The sequence below is a fragment of the Colossoma macropomum genome, unplaced genomic scaffold, assembly GCF_904425465.1.
Source record: "Colossoma macropomum unplaced genomic scaffold, Colossoma_macropomum, whole genome shotgun sequence".
In the NCBI taxonomy this organism is placed as follows: Eukaryota; Metazoa; Chordata; class Actinopteri; order Characiformes; family Serrasalmidae; genus Colossoma; species Colossoma macropomum.
The window spans coordinates 6895586-6913122 of NW_023494787.1; the positions used below are offsets into that span (position 1 = coordinate 6895586).

The window sequence follows — 17537 nt, forward strand, 5'->3', positions numbered from 1 at the left end:
GCACGACAGTACTGCTAAATTTGAGACCCGGCCCGAACCCACTCATACACAGAAGGCTGAAGTTGGCTTCTTATTTGCTTATTCAAAATTTCCATTCCACCTTAATTTGTGCAGCAGTTACATTCTGGCAGTGCCATTTAAGGTGGAATGGAATGTTCAAACATGAAGCTAACTTTAGCTTCAAGGCGCTAACAGACTTCGCTGGGCAAAACTGCTATTTTACACACCTGTATTGCACTCGCAGTATTTATTATCAGTAAATTTTATGTAATTGCTGATTATACCTGGCCCAAAACACAACATTTTACCAGGCCCCATTGGGCTCGGGGTCCGGTTGAAGACCTTACGTCTGGGCCACACTAACAATACAACAGTCTACACATATAAAGACAGATTCCACAGGTTTTTTGTCTTAAATCATCCTTCAGTCATCAAAACACCTTGACACCTACAAGATTTGCCCAAAAACAAATCATCACACAATTTGACATTATGCTCAAATTATGCCAGTCATTCGAAACTTGATATCTCGCAGAATTTCTCAGGAGTCGAGTAGCACAGACAGATAAAGCTATGCACACCCCACACCACGGGATAATCTGGGAAGATAATCGTTTAAGACCTGCCTGAAATCAGCGCTGAACGATTTGGATCGGAAAATAGCTAATTGCGATTTTTCTGACTGACATTGCAGCTGCGATTTAAATTGTGATTATATTCTATAAATTGATGTTCAGGCCTTGACAAGACCAGAATATTAACCTTTACTAGCTTGAAGCTTGACCCCTTAATGTATGTGCCAGACTGCCAGTAAGTTGTGCTTGTGATGTCACTATATATGGAGATATAGGTCCCTCTGATTGGTCTACCTTATGTAGACAGTTTCACAAATTCTGTGTTATTTGGTTACGTTTTCCACTCTTAAAACTAAGGACAGCGTTTTTGATGATGTAGGCTGTAAGTTTTAAAAAATTGCAGCTCTTGCGATTTGAAAATTGCAGTCCCTTAGATTTCGATATAAAAACGATGAATCTGTCAGCCCTAGACACTAAGCCCATTTTGAGTTCATTGTTTTTGTAACATCAAGCAAATCATTTACATATCTCCTCCTATTCAGCCTACAGCTGTTTAGCCCTGCCTACTTATGCAGAAGTTATAAGCAGTGTTTCAGCCTGGACTGCTTTTTCAACCAAGCCAATCAGAGCAGAGCTCATTTGCATATATCGTCATAATAGCACAACAAAAAAAAACTGCCTGTTTAATTCTAAGAGATAACGAGAGGTTGGAAAATGCACATGTAAATACAAATTAACATTGTTCAATATTTATTATTCATACATATTTGCTATTTCTATCTATTTGACAGCGCAGTGTCTTTTCTACATTACCTGTTAGCTTTTCTCCCTAACAGTTCAGTCTTATTTGTTTTACCTGTTTGCTTTTTTTCCTCCTGACCGTACAGTCTTTTACGGTCTCCCCCGCCGTCCCTCTGGAGGAGAGTTCAAAGCAGTACCTCCGCCACACACACGCACGCACAGTCTGCCCTGACCTGTGGCCAGAATGTGATGTGTGGAGTAGAAAGGAGATGGAAAGGGAGGCTAATCTAGCGGTGCATTCTCCGCCCTCTGCTGCCGCTAACTTATCCCAGATGTGAGAGACGAGGTTCTGCTGCTAAGAGCAAGTTAAAGGGGAAAGCGTGCATGCATAGTGCTGAGTGTGCACTGACTTTATTACTGAAAGGGGCTCCGTCTTCTCGCCTTACTTCAGGGTTCAGAGGGAGAGAGAGAGACGTCACCTTCAGAGAAGTCACTTTTAAATGGACGTGGTCAGAGGTCAAGTCACTCTTTCGGTTTGTTTTCATTAGAGGGATTTTTTTTTCCCCTTTATTTATCCATGAGAAGCATGGGGGACATGACGAAACCTGTTTCCCCTTTTCTCGCTCAGGCTGTCAACAACTTCTGTGCCTCTTTAACTCCCATTAATGAGAGAACACAGTTTTCCCCTTTGCTTAAATATAGAGAAAGTGGACCAAAAATGGCATTTTATATATATATATAGCAGTTTTTCACACAGTGCAAAAAACTGGGATTACTTTAAGGGCAAGTCCACTGATGTTTCAAAATTTATCCATAATTCAGCCGTCCACGTGTACACAGTCATTCAGGCTTGTTGTAGAATAACTTACTGACCCAAATGTCTTCACAGTGATGGTGATAGGAACCAGGGGTCACAATGTACAGTGCAAATAGAGCAATTTTATAATCTATCAAAAATGACCAGTGAACCTACATGTGTCTTCTGGGCTTTCACATGTACTGTTGATAGTAGGCAAGGGAAGTTTATTTAAACAACATTTTTTCATACACTGCTGTCATTCAAAATGCTTTACAAATGAGAAAATACAGTCATTTAAAAAATGTAAAGGAGAAAAGAAATTAAAAACACAATTAAAACATAATTAAAACATGATAAACACGATACATTTAAAAGAGAAAATCATTCAATTAAAAATGGAAGTAGAAATTAAATTAGGATAGTTAAATCTAATTAAAAAATAGAAATTACAAGTTAAATTAGGATCTCCTCCTGTGTATATCTCTCCATGGTGAATGGATTGGAAAATATGTTAAAAAACCTTCTTAAAACTAATGTAAAACAGTGTTTCAGGCATGAGGCAGTGTTTTCATAACCATTTCATGTTTAAACTTGCTGTGAGGAGCTTTTAGAGGCATTAAACTCTTCAGTCGTTTGGTTCCCATCACCACCACTGTGAACAATTCTGACTCGTTTTTTTTTTAATTTTACCTCAAAACACTCTGAATGACTTTTAGACAGCCAGACAGACAGCTAGACAGACACAGACAGATAGACAGCAAGACAGATAGACACACATAGACAGCAAGACAGACAAACAGATACATAGACGGACAGCTAGATAGATAGATAGAGAGACGGATGGACGGACAGACAGACGGACAGCTAGATAGATAGATAGACGGACAGCTAGAGAGACGGACAGACAGACAGATACATAGATAGACGGACAGCTAGACAGACACAGACAGATAGACAGCAAGACAGATAGACACACAAATAGACAGCAAGACTGACAAACAGATACATAGACAGACAGCTAGATAGATAGATAGAGAGACGGACGGACGGACAGACAGACAGACGGACAGCTAGATAGATAGATAGACGGACAGCTAGAGAGACACAGACAGATAGACAGCAAGACAGATAGACACACAAATAGACAGCAAGACAGACAAACAGACAGATACATAGATGGACAGCTAGATAGATAGAGGGACAGATGGATGTACAGACAGACAGACGGACAGTTAGATAGATAGACAGCTAGAGAGACGGACAGCTAGACAGATACATAGATAGACGGACAGCTAAACGGACAGCTAGATAGATGGATAGATAGACAGACAGACACAGACAGATAGATCAGTTGATCACTTTATTAATCCCAGAGGAAGTCTTCTGTTGTAGCAGTTTAAAGTACAGTAATGTTGTTGCATCTTATTGATTGAATTATTCAGAAAACTGGAAAAATCAGTGGAATTCAACATGGGCAAAATATGTTTTGCCTAAAAAATGATTGTCTTTTCAGAACATACTCTTACCTATAAAGATGGATAAAAAGCACAGAGAAAAGTCCACTTTCACAGTGGCTGCTGCTGTTTTCAGCTGTCCAGTGTACTTTTGTCCTGTCTGTTTATAGACAAGTGTGCCATACAGTGAGACGCCACATAAACAAGTCTATTAGATTACTGGACAGCTCCACACGGTCAGAGGCGGGTGTGTGAGAATCCCGACATGCAGTTAGCACCATGCGAATTGGTGAATTATAAATGTCTGTTACTTGTTAGCTGCATTAGCCTCGTAGCTCGAGTGCAGAACTAAAGAAGCAAACTTCAGACACTAAACATGTCATGGCTGATCAGCTACATATGAGTCAGATTCATTTTTGGCTTTAAATCTAGAGTATGGCTGCGAGTCTCTGCTGGACTCGTTTCTCTGCCCTTCAGTTCTTGGGCCTAGCGCGTTTTGAAGTTTGTCAGTCTGGAAGTAAGAAGATTCCCACTCCAGAGTTCATCGGTGCCGCTGGGTTTTAATGCGGTCGTCTGCTCACCTCCGCTTTTAATCCAAAAAGAGTTTCTCCTCCGATTTAGACGGCTTGTGGGAATGAGATGGCACTGCGAGCTAAACCACAAAGCCGCGCTGTGCGCTGGGGGAAGGGAGGATTTCTGTTAAAGTCCAGCAGTGAATAAGCTGACCATGAGGACAGTAATATGATGGGAAAAGCAGTGTCACTCTTCATCCATGTACCAAAGCAATTCAGTACAACATAGTTATTATACCAGAGCAGCATAAAACATTTTCTCACTGTTATTCTGCTCCGATCTGTGGACTAACTTCAATTCTGTAGGATAGTAATGTGTGGCACTACTTATTCTGTCTTATCACTGTCCTATGTATTGTTATTATCTTAATTATGATGGCTTAATAAAGCTTCATGAAGAGCATTTGGTGCTTATGGCCCTTCAGTGATGATCACAGTTATCATCAGCAATAATAATTCTGCTGAAAGTGCAGATTCTAAACGGTCAATACACACCACATTTGTAGGTAAAGAGTAGATATTTTATTATGATTTGAATTCGATGAAAAGTTATTGTTGTGTGTCCAGTCACAGATCATTGCAGCACCATATAACTGATATCTCCTCAGGCTTTCTATACAGAGGAGTTTTTATCCCTTATTCAAGAACTGTCCACTCAAAAGACGATCAATATGGGTATGTGCCGACTTCGGGCAGCATCGCGTGAATCGTGCTTAAACAATGTTTGGAAATTTGCGGTTGTTATTTTCAGGCTAATTATTTTGTTATTAATCATAAGACTTTCACTTTCAGATTCAGTGATGAAATGTTTAGTTACTAGTATGGATTATTTAGTATCGATTAAACATTTTTCAGTATCTACTATGAATTATTCACTATCTACTATGGATTCTTTAGTATAGATAGACAGAACTTTATTGATCCCGAAGGGAAATTGCAGTCATGCAATAGTATCTACTAAAGTATTCGTTAATTACTATAAATTGTTCAGTATCTAGTATGAATTATTCAGTATCTACTATGGATTATTCACAATCTAATATGGATTATTAAGCATCTACTAAACTGTTCAGTAATTGCTAGAAATTCATTACTATCTACTATGAATTATTCAGTATCTACTACGGATTATTCAGTAATTGCTATGGATTATTCAGTATCTACTATGAATTATTCAGTGTCTGCTATGGATTATTCAGTAATTGCTTTGGATTATTCAGTATCTACTATGGATTATTTAGTATCTACTATGGATTATTCAGTATCTACTATGGATTATTCAGTAATTGCTATGAATTATTCAGTATCTACTATGGATTATTCACAATCTACTATGGATTATTAAGTATCTACTAAACAGTTCAGTAATTGCTATAAATTAATTACTATCTATTTTGATTATTCAGTATACTGAATACTATGAATACTACTACTATGAATCATTCAGTATCTTCTATGAATTATTCAGTATCTGCTATGGATTATTTAATATCTACTAAACTATTCAGAAATTGCTATACATTATTCACTATCTATTATGAATTATTCAGTATCTACTATGAATTATTCAGTACCTGCTATGAATACTTAGTAATTAGTATGAATTATGCAATAACTGCTTTGAAACTGAAGTGTAAATTATGCAGTTATGAGTGAAGAATTTAAGTGTTGGCTCACATACAGATCCTTACATATTAAGGGGTTTAAGGGATCTGGCCTAAATCTGTATTATGTACACTGACTGACATTTGACCATATCAAGAAACAGTATTTGTGAAGCTTAACTCTCTTGTGTCGATTCCTCGAGTCTTTGGTAGCTTAGTCATGCTTGGTGATTTGTATTAAATCACTGTAAGGCTGAAGGAATGTAGTATCTCTGTTTTCTCCTGCCAGATCTGTGATATTGCTCAGTGAAGTTACATGAGGCCAGTCTAATGTTTTGCTTGCCAGGCCTGTGGAGGAATAAGCTGAAAATGTCTTTTTGAGCGCAGACTTTTTGCAGATATTTTGCTGCTGGGTTGTTTCAGTCTGGCTCAAACAAATGCTGGCACCTGCGTGGCTCTCACTGCTGGTGCCTCAGCGCTGTTCCTGTTCATTTACTGCAGCTCTTCCTGGCTGTATTCAGACTAACCACCGTGTAGGATTTGCACACCAGCTATACTAATTAGCTGTAATATTCTCCAGAGGAGACTTTGGCCAGAGTGAGGTGGAAAGACAGCAAGATTTTGGCCTGGACTAATTGATTCTCTCTCTGCTTTTAGACTGTTCGTTGCACAGCGAGGTAAACGCGGGGAAAATGGCAAAGTAAATTGCATTAGGAGGCTTAATGACAGGCTGTTAAGGCCTTTAGATTCCCTGCTTTTATTAGCCTCAGTCAAAATTGTGCGTAACTTGAAAGGGGGCCTTTTTTTCACCGTGGAAGTTAAGGAGAGGTGGGAGGGCCAGAACAAAAGCCAGTCTGAGCTCCCACCCTCCAGTTCCCACAGTGCAGTCCCATTAACACAGACTGAGAGATCTAGAACAGCTGATTCTTCTGCCTGAATCGGAGAGGTCAGTCACATCATGCTTGAAAGATTTAAGATTTCATGCATCAACATTTACATAAGGGTCGCGTGATGTATCGTATATGTATAGGTCTATCGTGATCACTCATCCTCATGTTGCAGAAGTGCGCAATATGCAAATGAGGTACATTTTTATGTTTACCAGTCACAATTATTACATTACTATTTTCTAACCTCTCTTTAATTCTTCTCCTTTAGAATTTGTTTTTGTTACTGCGCCCGTAAGGCATGTAGTCGGCAAAAGTTGTGATGCAAGTTGTATATTTTTATTTTTATCTTTGTTTTGTTCCTCCAAAATGCATCTATGCATCAGCATCTTATGTAGAGCATCTCGGTTTAGTAGCAGTATCTACCCGTCGGCTATCAGACCTTTGAACTCCATTCCACAGTCTTACCTTGTTTATTTTCATTTATGTCAGTGTTTGTTATTTTTATATATACATATATATGTTTTGTAGTCCAGAGAGGCCATGAGTTGTTGCTGTAATGTTCTGGATCGTTATCTTGGGAGAACAAGTTAATTATCTTGTGATCTCAAGATAACAACTTTGTTTTCGTTAGATGACAAGATAATTATCACATAATAATAACTTTATCTCAGCATAACAACTTTATCTCAATAACAAGATAACTGACTTGTTATTTCAAGATAACAACTTTATCTTGAGATAAATTAACTCGTTATCACTTAATAATCACTTTATCTCAAAATAACAAGGTAACTAACTCTTTATTTCAAAATAACAACTTTATCCCGAGATAACAAGATAATTAACTTGTTATCTCAAGATAACAATCTGGAAAATTGTAACTACCTTATGGCCTCTCTGGACTTTAGTTTTGTGTATGGTTGTATATTGTTTGTGTGTTTGAGCAGCACCAAAAGAAATTCCTCTCAGTCAGACACCGACTGATACGACAAAGTATTGAAACTTGATGTTGAACACGGCAAATAAATAGAAATTTTGCACTAAATTTGCAGAAAATGCCATGTTTATGTTTGTTCCCTGTAAAGGTCGGTGACTCATTTTCACTTAGAACGTCCACAGTACATGTCGTTTGACCACGGGTGTTCAAACTTTTGCACGTGAATATATATCTGAGTGGCTGCTTTGTATTTTGCCTCTTTCAAAAAGCAGTCCAGTTTAAAACAGTACATATAACGTGGGCGGAGCCAGCCGAATACGCAGATACATGTAAATGTCAATTCAATTCAATTGAATTTAATTCAGTGTAAATGAATTCAAAACAAGCTGTTTTTCTATATATATACTGAGGAATTAACGGTACGTTTTGAAACTTTAATGAACTTTACATACTACATCAAACTCTTACTTGAATAAAGTGTCGAAAGTTGGGTTTTTTTCCGTGATGAGAGCCCTTTAAGTAAAGTGTCTCACTGTAAGCTATTTGCCATGTTGTTCAGTTCCCTCCACATTCCTGCACTAGTGCTTTGCTCTGGTGCTGCTCTGAATATTTAAGCCGTCACGTCGGAATGTAGGGCCGCTGCTTTGTGCTCCCACCCCAGTAACCCGTGACCTTTGACCCCTGCCCCTCCACCAGTCGAGTCAGGTGACTGCGGTGGGTGCCTGGCACTGTGAAGAGGCCGGGCTCTTCGCTGAGGCTTTGAATCTCGCATTGTGTGCACTTTAACAGCGGTGTGCGACGCTCGGCGGAGCTGTCTGACAGTGATGATTGATGCTGTCTGTCGTTTGTTTGCAGGATTCGGACCGTTGGCTCTCTCTGTTTGTCTTCTCTCCCTGCCTTTTGCGAGGAAGCATCGGAACGCTGTCGTGTTGATGCTCTGGGGCTGTTCATAATGAGTTTGTGCTTTCATGCATCATGATTGTGATATCATTTGCAGAGTATACTAATCGGCACTTCCTCTTAGCTTAGATTTTTGGGCTGCCTTTTGATTAGAGGTAATCGGCCAGCTTGGAAAATGTTTTGGTGCAGTTATGTTCAGCCTCATCATTCAAGGAAACGTAAGGCTGGGCAGTGTGAAGGTGATTCTTGTAATTGTGATCAATTCTATCACAATACAACACAGTATGCTTTTCTGAGCTTATTGTTAGATATCGGCAGTACTCAAAGAACACTGACCAACCGCCTGCTTCATTACAAAGAAAGCCTGGTTAGGCCTGGATTTAGTGCAGCGCAGTGTGTGAAATGCTGAAGAGAAATCGCTGCATTGATACTTTTTGATATTAATTTTTTAAATGTGGCACTGCTGGTTCTGTTTTGTCTGGTCCAACTGATCAGCGTCCAGTTTCCTAAAAGCTTTGTGGTGTTAAGATCGTCTTAACTGATAGAGGTGTTTGTGATACTCGCTCCACCATTCAACAGTGATGTTTGTGCTAAGATGCTTTGGGGAATTCTGGTTTATATTTCATAAAAAAATAAATATTGTGACACATTTTTATCATGAAAATTTCTTGCAGTGTTGTGATATTATATTTTTGTCATATTGCCCACACCTGAGTGCAAGTGACTGTATTTTGCCCCTTTTTTCAACCTGCAGACTAGGGGTGAGCAATATGACAATATTTTTATCGTTATCGTGGTCTTTTACATCACAATATGCTTTCGTTAGTATCGTTAGTATTTAAAGAACACTAAGTACCTGCATACCTAATGCCTATTTAATCGGATTTAGTGCAGAGCAGAATATTGTCAGGACTGTTTTATGATTTTGTTTATTTTTTTAACTTAATTTAAAAAATACCGTCTGCTCTTTACAGTGTGTTAAAACTTTATGTTGAATGGAATAATGGAATAAGCCAAAATTTCCATGAATAATTTGATATGTTGTTACTATTCTTAAGGAATTTATTTACATGTAACTCACTGAAACCTTCACTCCAATGTTTTTTTTATTTTAACGCTGAGAACATGGGAAGACATTAGGAATGAGCTCTGAAACAAAAGACCAGCATTAATAGAAATATTTCATATTTCAATATTTTCATGTTTTTAAAACTTCAAAACAAACTGTATTTGCAGCTTAGTTTACATATATGGACTGGATAGTGAATGGTTTAACGATTTTTAGATACTAATTCAAACTTTTATTTCAGAAAAGGAAAAATTCAAGGGAAATTCAACAATAAAAAAAATGTGACACGTCGATAATTTTGTCCAAATCTTTTAATTTATCAAAATGTCTTAGTGTCCCAACCCTAATTTCTACATATGAAAAAAGTCCCAAAAACATTTTGGCCAAAATTGACTGCATACTGTATTAAATATTACTACAATGAATATAATTGATTCTCACATTCCAAAATGTGTGAACTTCAATCACTGCCTTCTGACTGATGCACCTGCCAGCAAACATAGATCAAAAAAACATGGATTCAGACTTACTGGGGGTTAATACGGCCCCCCTGTGTCTGACTCCAGCCCTAAATCCTATATCCTGAACAGAAGGTGAAGCTAGCCAGGGTTGGTTTGTGGCAGGTACAGTGGAAAAAGGTGCGCCCCAGCTATTTGGCAATAGTTCAGCATAAAATTTAACTTAACATAATTTGACTTGCTTTGGTGGTTTCTAACACTGTATAACACACTGTTATCTATAAACATGGACAAAGGTACGTCACATAGCTACATAACAGCAGCAGAAGTCTTAATAATAGTATCAGCAGTCAGAAATTCAGAAATTTGTCCACATTTTGTCCACATTTATTGAGTGCCATTTTCAGTTTCACCAAACCAAGCCACACACATGCATTCATCATCAGTCCTTCAGCCTTACTGAAGTTTTCTGGACCTGTGGCGTAGAATGACATGTGAGGTGCACCCGGTTTGTCTGAGAGGAGGTGAGGGTGGAGGCTCGGCGAGTGCGGCACGGCCCTAATGAGGGCCAGAGAGAGAAAAACTCCAATGTGTTTCCTATCAGGAGACTTGCACTTGCGGCTGAAATTCCAGCGCATAATAAAAGTCTGTCTGGACTCAATCAAAATAAGCATGCTGCCACAGCCCCAGACTAAGAATAACTGCAGCGCAGCACTTTGATGAAATTCAGAGGCTGCATACAAGCATTGTTAAAATATATTTCCAGGAGTATTTGAACAGGAGGGTGGCTGGAGTCCAAAACTGCTTTTCTCTGGAAGCAAATGCTGGGCACTGCTTTTAACTGGCGTGGCAAATGGAGCAGCAGACCAGTCTGGGGCCAGCTGGGGTTTGGGGTGGGTTGTACCTTGAATAACTGTAATTGAAAGCAAGTTAGAATAGCTGCTGCTGCTGCAGCCGTGCAGGGCTGTGTTGATAAATGTAGTTATCGCATGATATTGCAGTTTGCATGAATACAGTTAATGAATTCATGCTTTCTGATTACTGATACTCTATGCCAAAAGAATGTCATCTTAAAGGGCCCATAACATGGGAAACCAAGCTTTCCTCACTCCTGAGTCCATAAAGTTTATTAATGAAAACTAAGCTAAAAAATAAAAAAAAAAAAGTTTGAATTCGTTGCTTTTGTGATGTCACAAAAAACACCTTACACACTTAAAACATGCTCAGGTGTGTCTAAATCAGCAGGTCAAAGAACAACACGAGTTGTTATAAAATCAATTGATGGGGAAAAAGAGTCTCAAGCTTCACCAGACACCACCAGAGTGCAACACCCTCCCAGATAATGGGGCAGAGAAACTGACGCAAGATGCCGGTCTCACCTGAAGTCCATAGCTGTTAAGACGCCCCAGTTAGACCCTAAAGCTGAAGTCCTGCTTCTGCTTGGAAGAGACATTATCCAAGTTCTGGAGCAGTGAATGGGCCTCCACATGCTCCTTTAGCACAGAGGATAGGTTTCGGGTGTGTAGTAGTAGGAGATATCAGCCTTGGCGGCGTGCATAGGCCATCGGCAGTTAACGTCCTTAAGACAAGCGTACTGGAAAATAGGTGACCCAGATTTAGGGGTGCGCCCCTGTCCTTACCACATTACATCACTATATATCGTGATAAATTACATCACAATATCGTGGAAAATAGTGGATATCATCAGTGCTACTAGCACACTGACCAACTGCAGATGTCCTTACAGAGAGTGCATAATTAATCCGGGTTATTTGGATTTAGTGTGGTGTGTGAAACATGTACTAAAAATGATTTGTTCTCACAGCTTTTGATAGTATTTTTGTGACACCGCTGGTTCTTTTTTTGTCCATTCTGAATTTTCTGAAGTATTGTGGTTTTGCATTTTTGCTATATAAACCTAAAATTCAGTACTGTAAAGTTACATCAGCACCACTAGATTGGTGGGGGTGATAACTCAGCACTATGCAGCAGTATCCCACACACTCTCTATGAAGTCTCATTAAACTGCTTTGCGGTCCTCTAGTGAAACTCCGTCATTAGCAGAAAGCCGTCCGTCAGCAGGCTGTGTTAGAGCAATAAACTGTTTATCCATTACTGCATTCCCCTTCCTCACATCACACGCAGGAGGTTCTCCGCTGTTGGCAGAAAGGATGTGACTGGAGATTAGCGCTGATAATTAACACACACAAACATTTTAGGTTTATTGTAGGTCAGGATCAGGTGTTCGGCAAAGCGTCACAGCACCAGGATCAGATGCCTTTATTAGAGGCTGCATATCTTACCTTTTTCTTCTATTTTATTTTTTTATTTGTATTTTTTGTCAGATATTTCTCAGTGGATGTTGCAAAATTTTCTACAATTAAATCACGAAAAAATTGAAATACTGATCGTTGGTATAAAAACTCAGAGAAAGCTGCTTAATGAGAAACTTGTATTAAACATAAGGTACGAAACCTGGGTGTGATCTTGGACTCTGAGCTCTGTTTTATCTGCATGTAAACAGTCACTAAAGTAGTTTTCTATCATTTGAGAAACATCATTAAAGGCCTTTTCTCTCTCAGAGCAGCGCAGAGAAACTTGTTCATACATTTGTTACCAACAGAGTTGATCACTGTAATGATCTTCTTACTGGACTTCCTAAGAAAACAATACATCCTTTACAACTCATACAAAATGCAGCAGCACAGATCCTAACAAAGACAAAACAGACAGATCAGATCACTCCTGTTTTAAAAGAGCTGCACTGGCTGCCTGAATCGCTCAGGATAGATTTTAAAGATCTGCTACTAGTTTTTAAAGCTCTAAATGACCTTAAAGCACCGCTTACATCACAGAGTGTCTGTGTGTTTATGTTCCAGCACGTAATCTTAGATCTGCAGATACTGACCTTCTACAGATACCCTCTGTAAAATACAGAAAACATGGAGAGACTCTTTCAGTTATTCTGCTTCTAAACTGTGGAGCTCAGTTCACCTTTTATTAGACAGTCAGGCTCAGTGCTCACTTTTAAGAATCATCTAAAATCGTATCTCTTTAACTTAGGGTTTAATTAAAACTCTACAATTCATGGTATTTATCTTTTAATTTGATCTCTGTCATTTTCTTATATGTCTGTGTCCACTTATGACATTTTTGTTCATTTATGTACCACACAAAGCAATTAAATTTTACATGACCATTTTCCAACCTCTCTGCTGCCCCTAGAATTAAACAGGCTGCTTTTGTTACTGTATGTTTAAGACCGATGTATGTAAATGATGACTGTTCTGATTGGCTGCCCTCATTCATAAAAGCAATGCCTGCTGAAACACTCCTTATAACTTCAGTGTGAATAGGCAGATATGAAAATGTGTTTTTGTGACATCATTTGCAGTTTTCTTTCCATATATAGACTATATGGAATGGGGAGTAAATTGCATGTTATGGAACTTTAACAGTGTTTAAATTCTTTAATTTCATAAAAGTGAGGAAAATTGTTTTTTGCATGATTTGGGTCCTTTAAACAAGTAAATCATCGCTGTCAGAACAAAACTTTGTGTCTCCAAAAAAGGTTACTTTACAGGAGAGGGAAGAAGTGTTCTCAACTTTTAATGTAGGTTAATATAATAACATTTCAGTCATTTTGGACCCTTTACTGTGGCCCAATCATCATGAGATTTTGACACAAAGGTCAAGAATCTTTAATAAAAGTATATAGATACAAGGTTTAATACAAGAAAATAGACGCAAAGTTTGAATTCTCAGCCCAGGTCTAGCAGTGAACAGGTATTGCGTAGAGTAGAGCAGGCCTGCAGCATTCATCTGCAAGCTCTACCCCAAAAGTTCTTGGGCTGTAGAAAGGTTTTACCTCAGGTTTTGCCACTAAAGCCTAAAAAAATAACATGGGCTCAGAAACCTAACTCAGCTCTCAGGTCTTCTAGTGGAAAAGCGGGTGAAATTCCAGGAACATTCAGAAAAAAGATTATCTCTACAATGAAAAAAGGTCTGTAATGCATAACTGTTAATTTGGAGATATATTTTTCAATGGAGTGGGCTCTGCATTGCCAGTTTTGTCTACGAAATAAAGTGCTATTATGTAGGGATACACAGTAATATTGGAATCATAGCATTATTGGCAGATAACTGTATAAAAAATAATCATAATAATCGTAATAATCGTAATCGGACAGATGCTTAGATATGACTGACGTTTCAAACCGATATTTGGTGTATTTACTGTACTTTTTCAGGCTAACTGGGTCAGTCTGGGTCACAACGTTGAGCAGTAATCTCAGCTAAGCTTGTGTTTGTATTGTAGCTCTTGTAAGCTACTGTTTTGAAATGCCACAGAGCTGCGTTACATCACATCATCCCACCTCCAGTGTCTGAATGGAGATGCATTTTCATGCACCATTGAATGTAATTTTTGTCCCCAAAATTCTTTCCTTCTTTTCTTTTACAGAGTCTTTGATGTAGATTTGTGCTTCTAATCACACATGTATTGTATTTATGAGAAATAATGGGGGCTTCTATGATTCATAAATAAGCCCATAGTCCCATCTGCCTTGAATCACCCTCATATGGGAACGGTGCTTCAGCCTGCGGCCTCATGGTGTGTCTTTATTCTGTCTTGCAGAGGAGGTCGACTACAGCAACTTCGGCACCAACACACTGACCCGGAAGAAGAAGGCCGTCGTCACACTTCGCAATGACCTGAACAGGAAGCGGCCGCACATCCGCATCGGCATGCCTCAGGACTTCCGGCCCGTGTCCTCCATCATTGATGTTGACATCCTGCCGGAGTCGCACCGCAGAGTCCGGCTGTACCGTCACGGCTCGGACAAGCCTCTGGGCTTCTACATCCGCGACGGCACCAGCGTCCGCGTCACTCCGCACGGCCTGGAGAAAGTTCCAGGAATCTTCATTTCCCGCATGGTGCCCGGGGGCATGGCGGAAAGCACTGGCCTACTGGCGGTCAATGATGAGGTGCTGGAGGTCAACGGCATCGAAGTTTCAGGCAAAACCCTGGACCAAGTGACGGACATGATGATCGCCAACAGCCACAACTTGATTGTGACGGTGAAGCCAGTGAACCAGCGCAACAACGTGGTGCGCAGCAGCCGGATTTCCGGAAGTTCAGGCCAATCGTCTGACAGCAGCGGCTCAGGAAGCTTCCCGGTCATTACACATTCGCCATCCACGGCCACTGTCGCCCATGGTTACGGCCATGATGATCTAGACAGCGACGAAGAGTCAGACATCGTCATAGAAAGCAGCGTAAGCCGCCCGTCTCGCCGTTCCAACGCCTCCCAAAATCAGCAGACATCCTCCGCCGCCCCGTCTCCTCCCAGCCCCCCAACCAGACCCCAAACCAGACCCCCTTCGGTCATATCCACGGCCTCATTCCACTCGCAGCCCAGCCTGAACGGCACGGGCCACAGCAGCCTGAGCTACAGGCTCCAAAGGGACCTGAACCTCCAGCAGCCGCACTACCACAGTGCCAGCACCAGAGAGAGCAATGGCAGCCTGCACAAAATCCTCAGCAGCCTGAGAACGGACCCACGAAACAGCCTGGCTCTGCCCCCTGGAGGAGTGGAGGAGGACGGCATGGTCATCACCTTATAATACGGTCCACACTCTGAAGACTCGCTCTTAAAGTGATAGCTTGAGTAAAATCACGTTTACACAGTTTGTCCTCGGATTCCAATTGTAGTCGATCAGCGAAGACATGTTTGGTTTGCTTCTTTAATTTTGCACTGGAGCTACGAGGCTAATGTAGCTAACAAGTAATGGAAGCTTGTACCCCACCAATTAGCATCATACAGATTGTGTGCCTAGATCATCCCAAACTTGTCTCAGACAGTCTTAAGCAAGTCTATTAGAGATTACTTATGTACTGTTGTATATAAACATGGTACACTGCATGTCTGAAAACAACAGTAATGCTGTGTTTACCTGTTGACATTAAAAAACCAGCAACATCCAATCAACATCCGCCACGGTCCACGGCAAAAGTTGGGAAAACAGGACTGTTGACGGACCGCTGCAGCCACCATAGCGGAATTTTCCATCACTGCTCCTTTGAAAACAAGGAAACATCCAGGTTTTCATTGTCTGTCTACTGTAATAATGTAAACACAGCATAACAGCCATTTTAAAGCCTGGATTTTCATGCTTTTGTTTTATACTACGTAAAAAGTAAAGAAGCAAACTTCAGACTTCAGACATGTCGTATCTGATCGTCTGTATTTGGGCCAAGTGGAGAAATTCTATAGACTAGATTTTTATCAAACTATCACTTTAGGTCTCTCTCTTATATAAACACAAACACATTCGGGTCATGTGATCTGACCACCCAGAGACTTCGCTTCACAGCCTGGGACGACAGACTCAACGTTGAACCTCACTGCTTTCTTAAAAAGGTTTTTTGTACAAAGACTAATTTAACACATTCTCGTCTTTTACTCGTTCTTAAAATAATGTTACCTTTAAGTATGCAGCCATGTCTTCTTATCTGTCTTATCAGTCTTATATGTTGGGGATGCATGGGGAGTAGCGTGGTACATGTTTTTTTTTGTTTTTGTCTATTAGGCGGAGCCACTAATTTAACATGAATGTGTAATTTTTTTTTTTTTCATTCTTCTTCTTTTTTCGTGACATTTCCCATTTAAGGATCACTTTTAATCATGTTTTCTAAACGTCTCTTTGGACCAGCAATGCGGTTTAGGCCTGTGTTGTCTCTCTTTTTTGTGTGTGTGTTTTATTTTTTCCATTCATTCGAGTTACAGTAGATAACTGAAACACACCTGCCACTATCGTGAGTCATAGTGATCACTGGAATTCTTGGGGAAATGAAATAAAAAGGCTGATGTATTCTGTAAGCTTTTTGTTTGTACAGTCCGACTTGGTCTTCACCAAGGGGTCAACCTAGATACGCATTCGAAATGACAGAAATGTCTGCTGTATATGTTTCTAGGATGTTTATCTCATTCCAGCACCGATTCCTTCATTCGCATTTTGAGTATTATAGGCTACATAGGAGAATACACTGTAATTCCGTGGATCGAGGAATTATCCTTTGTTTTTTGTTTTTTTTCTAAAAGATTTATCTTTTTTTCCAATGATGTGGTCTTAATAACATTCTGCACTCTCCTATATCAGGTACCTTCGTTCTACAGTGGAACACTTAGCTTGAAGCTTTCCGACTACGCCGAACCAATGGCTTTGTCTTCTTTCCTCACCACACATTCTGTCAGTTAACTGCTAATGACCTTATAACTCTGGCCCAAACTCAAATCCTCCCAGCTGTGCACAGGCTCAGTCCCCAAGACGCTTAGCTTTCGGCTTTGAGCAGCCGGCTCGCTAAGTGCTAAGCTAATTTCGCTTCAGCATGCAGGTGCTAACACTCTGTAGGGTCATTCGCACTGACCTTAAAGGGGGATTGTACTGATGCATAAGTAAATTAGGATGTAAACAAAGTCCTTCAGAGTGGTTTGTGTGAAATCCAGTGTTCTAGAGAACCTTGCCACTTTAAAATA

At 39.9% G+C, this 17537-nt stretch overlaps 1 protein-coding gene across 1 annotated transcript in view; it reads left to right on the forward strand.

Moving 5' to 3' along the window:
• pard6gb (par-6 family cell polarity regulator gamma b) overlaps positions 1-16553 on the forward strand; it is a 75191-nt gene extending 58638 nt beyond the window's left edge. The window contains exon 3 of the mRNA XM_036565986.1: positions 14636-16553. Within this exon, the coding sequence (XP_036421879.1) occupies positions 14636-15624 (989 nt within the window). The 3' untranslated portion in view covers positions 15625-16553. The remainder of the gene's footprint in view (positions 1-14635) is intronic.
• The last annotated feature ends 984 nt before the right edge of the window (positions 16554-17537 follow it).